The following is a 6,806-nucleotide window of genomic DNA, read 5'->3' as shown; positions in this document are numbered from 1 at the left end:
TTGATCCTTTTTATTGCCATTCGATGCCGTGACGTATTTGTTGAGTGATTTCAGAATTAATAGGGTAAGAATGGCCTAGAAGCGAGAAAGAAAGCATGCATAAAAGGAAGAAACATGAAGATTTGGATTTTGGAAACTGCAGCACCGATGCGCTCACGCACATCACGCGCACGCGTGGATGAGGATAGCTGGAAGCGGTGCGCAAGGATGGGTGCATCCGCGCAGGCCAAAGAATTCCAACCGACGCGCACGTGCACTTGACACGCACGCGTAGATCAGAAAGGCAATCGGCGCGCACGCACGTATCGCGCACACGCGCGGGAAGCTGCACGTGACCTCATTAAAGTAAATCATGCCTGGCGATTTCTGAGGCTCATCAGGCCCAATTTCAAGCTGTTTCTGCATGGAAAAAGACCCAAGGATGCTAGGGAGAAAGAGGGAGGATCAATCATTTTGACACTAAGACACATTTTCTAGTTTTTTAGGTTCTTTGTTCTTCTAGAGAGAGAAATCCTTGTCCTTCTCTAGATCTAGCTTTAATTTGATCTTCCCTTGTTGAACTCTGAATTGGATTTTGTTAATTACTAGTTTTGATTGTTTAATTTGAATTCCTTAGTATAATTTATCTTAGATCTTGTGTTAGTTTATGGATTCTTGTCAATTGTCACTTTATACCCATTGCATGAATGTTGTGAATCTTGACTTGTTGATGTTACATTGATGATTTCTATGCTTAATTGTGTTGTTTGAGTGATTGTAAGTTGATATTTGTTAGTGGTTATTTGTTAATTTCAATCCAATTACAATTTGAACATGTCTTTTGTTAATGCTTACTCTGTGTTTGATGAATTGTTTACCTTGATTATGGAGTAGTTCTTTTTACTCTTGGCTTAGGCTAAGGGAATTGGGTAAACTTGAGTCATTGGGTCTAATGGATTTGATGATTTGGGAACCCTTAGTGGTCAATTTGATAGCCATTGACACTAGCCTACTACTAGGTTAATTAGTAGTGAGGTTAGACCTTATGAGTAGATGTTGACCAAACCATTTAACTTACTTCAAGTATAGAAGTAGATTTAATGAGTTTGGCTCCTCATAATTATCAAGATATGGTTATTAGACAAGGATAGTGACCCCAATTCCCATGTCTAGCCAAGAGTTATTTTTATCATTCTTATTTGGAAAACCAAAAATCTTTATTGCCTTGCCTTAGTTATAGGTATTGTTTAGTTGAGAGTAGAATTAAATTGAATGTTGTCTTCTTAGTTTGAAATTGCTCACATCTTGCTTAGTTATTTGAATTAATTCCTTGCACTTTAGATTACTTGTTTGCTAAGATTCCTAGTTTATTTTCTCGCTCATGACTTACAACCCCGAATTTCTAACCAATGTTGAAGCACATGTTTGCCCATTCCTTATGAGACGACCCGAGGTTTGAATACTTCGGTTACTTTATTGGGGTTGAACTTGTGACAACCAATTCCTTTCTAAATTTGGTCCTCGAGGATTGTTGTTGATAGAGCTATACTTGCAACGCAACTTCATTGAGAAATTCTCTTCCGACGCAATTCCCGTGCGCATCAAATTTTTGGCGCCGTTACCGGGGAATGGTTGCAACATATGGCTTGATATTGGTTATGTGAATATGTAAATATTGTAGATAGTTTGTTTGATTTCAATACATAGCTATAGTTTAGCTTCTTTTATTTTTGTGCTATGACTCTCAAGTTTGATGAATCGGTCTCAACCAAATTCTAGCTTTGCCAATTTTGATCCCGAGATTGAAAGAACTTTGTTACACACTCGGCAAGCTAGACGGCGGTTGGACTATACGGCTAGTACTTCAGCCTCTCTTGAGGAACATATCGAATCACTAGACGGTACCGAGAGTGACTTGGAGTCCGCTACTTCCTATTCTTCTGTTGGCACTACTAATACATCTTTGCATCCTACAGGTGAACCATACCTGGCGGAGCCACACCGGATCACTTTACATGAGCAAGGAGCTCCGGATATTGTACTTTAACCATTGCAAGCAAGGTATCCTAACCTTGATCCAAACTTTGAATTAAAGAGTAGCTTGATAAATCTACTACCTAAGTATCATGGGTTGCCGGGTCAAGACCCCATCCGACATCTAAAGGATTTTCAAGTTGCTTGTTCTACGGCTCGAAGGCATGGAGCCGATGAGGTGCCTATCATGGTTTTTGCCTTCCCTTTCTCTCTTGAAGCACAAGCAAAGACATGGTTTTATTCGCTACCGGATGAGATTGCTACCAATTGGGATTTCTTGAGAAGAGAGTTTCTAGATAAATTCTTCCCACCAGAAAAGACCGACTACATCCGGAAGGAGATTTCGGGTATAATGCAAAGAGACCAAGAGAGTTTGTACGAGTATTGGTCTCGGTTCAAGAGGCTATTAGAATCTTGTCCACACCATGGAATGAACACTCACTTGCTCATTAGCTACTTCACCGGAGGTCTTTGTATAGAAGATAGAAGATTGCTCACCGCTTCTAGCGGTGGTTCCCTTTTGAAAAACAAGACGGAGGGAGAAGCTTGGAGTTTGATAAAGGATGTTGCCGAAGCTACACAACATACAAGGGTGAAAAGTAATCCTCTCAAGGGTGTGGTAGAATCGTCCCCTTCCGAATCAAGCCTAACCAAAGCACTTGGGGATATGACCACCATCCTCACGCAAATACAAAAGGATCAAAGGGAATTCTACTCCATCCAAGCCGTCCAAGCTCCACCTCCAGTTGCTCAACTTGAAGGCCCTCATAGGATTTGTGGTTTGTGCTAGCTCTAGCACTACACATTACACTAATCAATGCCATCAAATTCAAGAGGAACATGCCCTTGTAGTGGTCAATGTGAATTACAACAATCGTCCACCCTATTCATCTCAAGGCCAAAACCACTACCCTCATGGAAGTAATCAACATCAAGGGTGGAGGGATAATGCACAAGGGAGCAATCAAAACCAAAGATGGAACAACTCTCCTTCTCATCACAACAATAACCAATCTTCATCTCAATACCACCACAACAACAACATCTACCAAGCCAACCAAAATCACCACAACCAAAACCAAAACAACTACACCAAGTACCAAGCACCACACCATAGACAACAATCTAACCAAACCTCTCCATCTTCCACCAATCAAGTTGACGAGCTTAGAGCCACTGTGGATAAATGGGATGAGGGCTATAAGGCTCAATTCGAGGCCATGAGTGCTCAATTGGCCAATCTTACTGACATTATTTCAAAGATGTCCATGTCCTCCTCCAACAATACCAACCAACCCTCAAGTTCTTCTAACCTTCCATCCCAACCCCAACCAAACCCAAAGGGTGGTCTCAATGCCATCACCCTATGATCGAAAACAACATTGGAGGAGATACCTCCAAGGGTCTTGGAGGACATTCATGAGGAAGAAGTGATTATTGAAGCTCCACATGAAAAGGGGGAGGTAGACAAGAGGCATAAGGAAGAAGGAGTAAACCTCAAGGAACCCAAGAGGAAAGCTCTAGTGGATGAGTCCATCCCTATTCTATTCCCTTCCATGGTGAAGAAAGCAAAGAAGACACCAGAATTTGATTTGAACATGCTTCAAGTGTTCAAGAAGGTTGAGGTAATCATACCACTTCTTGATGCTATTCAACAAATTCCAAAGTATGCAAAATTCTTGAAAAACTTATATACACACAAGGATATGATAGGAGAATTGGAGACATTATCCTTGGGTAGTTCAATTTCTTCCTTGATGGAACCTATTCCAAAGAAATGTGGTGACCCTGGGCCTTATTTGGTATCTTGTTGTATTGGTGGACACACTTTTCATGATTGTATGTGTGATCTTGGAGCTTGTGTAAGCATCATGCCGCTTTCTACCTTTGTGCGGTTGAATTTAGCTCCATTGAAGAAGTCGGCGGCGAGGTTTGCCTTGGCCGATAAAAGTGTGATCACGGTAATAAGAATAGTCGAAGATGTACCTGTGGCGATCAAGGATTTGATCTTTCCAGTTGACTTTTGTATCCTTGAAATGCCTCCAACAGAAAATAGAAGCTCATCCTCCGTTCTACTTGGTAGACCCTTCCTTAAGATCTCTAAATTCAAGTTAGATGCCTTCTCCGGCACATATTTCTTTGAGGTTGGAGACAAGACTATCAAGTTCAATTTAGAAGAAGCCATGAAGCATCCTCCCGAAGAGCATTCCATTCTCCGATGTGATGTAATTGATGAAGTGGTAACGGAAGTGCAAGAAGAAGACCATAACAAGTTGTGCTACCACATTGTTGAAGAGACGGATGACCAAGAGGGTGAACATGAAAAAGTTGTTGAGAATGAACTCCGTGAGCTTGACGAAAAGGAACCTCAGCTTGAGGCAAAGAGTGAATTGAAGCCTCTCCCATCTCATTTGAAGTATGCTTTCTTAGAGGAAAACCAAAAGTTTCCGGTCATTATCGCTAGTGAGCTTTCTAGTGAAGAAGAAGAAAAGCTCCTAGATGTTCTCAGAAAGTACAAGAAGGCAATTTGTTGGAGCCTAGCCGATATTGTGGGAATTGACCCTCGCAAGTGCATACATCGTATATTTCTCCAAGAGGGAGCTAGGCTAGTTAGGCAACCGCAAAGGAGGCTCAACCCAACCATCCTCGATGTGGTAAAGAAAGAGGTCACTAGGTTATTTGATGCGGGTATCATATACCCAATTTCTGACAGTAAGTGGGTGAGCCCGGTCCAGGTTGTTCCCAAGAAATCAGGCATCACTGCGGTTACAAAGGATGATGGTGAAGTGGTCACCAAGAGAGTACAAAATGCATGGCGAGTGTGCATCGACTATAGAAGGTTGAATGCCGCTACAAGGAAGGACCACTACCCCTTGCCCTTTATCGATCAGATGTTGGACCGTTTGGCAGGTAAACCCCATTTTCTTGATGGATTCACTGGTTACTTTCAGATTCACATTGCTCCTAAAGATCAGAAAAATACCACATTCACTTGCCCTTTTGGCACCTTTGCCTACAAAAGGATGCCATTTGGACTATGTAATGCACCTGCTACTTTTCAGTGGTGCATGACCAGTGTCTTTTCTTATCTAATGGAGAATTGTCTGGAAGTCTTTATGGATGACTTCAGTGTTTATGGAACTTCTTTTGATTGTTGCTTGGAGAACTTGGCTAAGGTCTTAGCTAGATGTGTTGACACTAACCTTGTCTTGAATTATGAGAAATGTCACTTTATGGTAAGACAAGGTATAGTGTTAGGACATGTAGTATCTAGTGAAGGAATTTCTGTAGACCCGGCCAAGGTCGATGTTATCACCATTTTATCTCACCCCTCATCTGTGAGGGAGGTCCGCTTGTTTTTAGGACATGTAGGATTCTATAGGCGCTTTATCAAAGATTTCAGCAAGATTGCTTTGCTATTGTCGCGCCTACTCCAAAAAGATGTGGACTTTGAGTTTGACAGTGAATGTGTGAAAGCTTTTGAAGAGCTAAGGAGAGCTCTTACCACGGCACCGATCGTGCGAGGCCCCAACTGGACGTTGCCATTTGAGATAATGTGTGATGCATCAAACCAAGCCATAGGTGCCGCGCTTGCACAGCGCGATGGTAAACTCCCTTATGTCATTGCATACTCTTCTAAAACACTTGATGCAGCACAATCCAACTATACCACTACTGAAAAGGAACTCCTAGTTATTGTTCATGCTTTAGATAAATTCAGATCTTATTTGCTATGATCAAAGATAGTGGTATACACGGATCATGCAGCTTTGAAATACTTATTTTCAAAGAATGAGTCAAAACCTAGACTTATACGTTGGATCTTGCTTTTGCAAGAATTTGACATTGAGATTAGGGACCGGAGTGGATCTCAAAACTTGGTTGCAGATCATTTAAGCCGCCTTGAGAATTTAAAATCTGATCCATTTCCGATCAATGACTCATTCCCATTGGATAGCTTGCATGCTGTGTCGGATAGCTTTCCTTGGTTTGCCCCAATGGCAAACCACTTGGTGCGAAACTCTTCCCTCCCAACGTTTCTAAACACCAAAGGGATAAGTTGAGGAGTGATTCCAAATATTACATTTGGGATGACCCTCACTTGTGGAAGAGGGGAGTAGACCAAGTAATTCGAAGATATGTTTCAGAGTCCGAAATCCAACCCATTCTTGAAGCTTGCCATTCGTCCGAATGTGGTGGCCACTTTGGCCCACAAAGGACCGCAAAAAAGGTGTTGGATTGTGGATTTTGGTGGCCAACCTTATTGAAGGATGCTAACCGGTTATGTGTGTCTTGCCATCAGTGTCAGAAGTCGGGAAACACATCCCAAAGGGATGAAATGCCTCAACAACCTATGTTGTTCTGTGAGATATTTGATGTATGTGGCATTGACTTTATGGGACTGTTTTCCAACTCAAGTGGGTATCTATATATTTTGTTAGCAGTTGACTACGTGTCAAAGTGGGTAGAAGCAATACCTACCCGCCTTGACGACGCAAATACCGTCATTTCTTTTATTAGGAATAACATTGTATGCCGTTATGGGTCGCCACGAGCAATCGTGAGCGACCAAAGATCCCACTTTTGTAACAGAAAAGTAGAGGCACTGCTCAAGCGGTATGGGGTAGTACATAAGGTTGCCACTGCTTATCATCTGCAAACCAACGGACAAGCGGAAGTGTCCAACCGGGAGATTAAGAGAATCTTGGAGAAAGTGGTCAATTCGCAAAGGAAGGATTGGAGCATCCGATTAGGAGATGCACTATGGGCATATAGAACGGCCTACAAGATTC

General features: G+C 42.1%; 1 protein-coding gene across 1 annotated transcript; it reads left to right on the top strand.

The window, feature by feature from the left end:
• The first annotated feature begins 2,200 nt into the window (after window positions 1-2,200).
• On the top strand, window positions 2,201-3,383 carry LOC130962754 (uncharacterized). The gene is made up of 2 exons (XM_057888923.1): window positions 2,201-2,792; window positions 2,848-3,383. The coding sequence occupies exons 1-2, from the start codon at window positions 2,201-2,203 to the stop codon at window positions 3,381-3,383; spliced, it is 1,128 nt and encodes a 375-aa protein (XP_057744906.1).
• The last annotated feature ends 3,423 nt before the right edge of the window (window positions 3,384-6,806 follow it).

This window comes from Arachis stenosperma, chromosome 2, assembly GCF_014773155.1.
Source record: "Arachis stenosperma cultivar V10309 chromosome 2, arast.V10309.gnm1.PFL2, whole genome shotgun sequence".
Lineage (NCBI taxonomy): Eukaryota > Viridiplantae > Streptophyta > Magnoliopsida > Fabales > Fabaceae > Arachis > Arachis stenosperma.
This window is presented reverse-complemented; position numbering and strand designations above follow the sequence as displayed.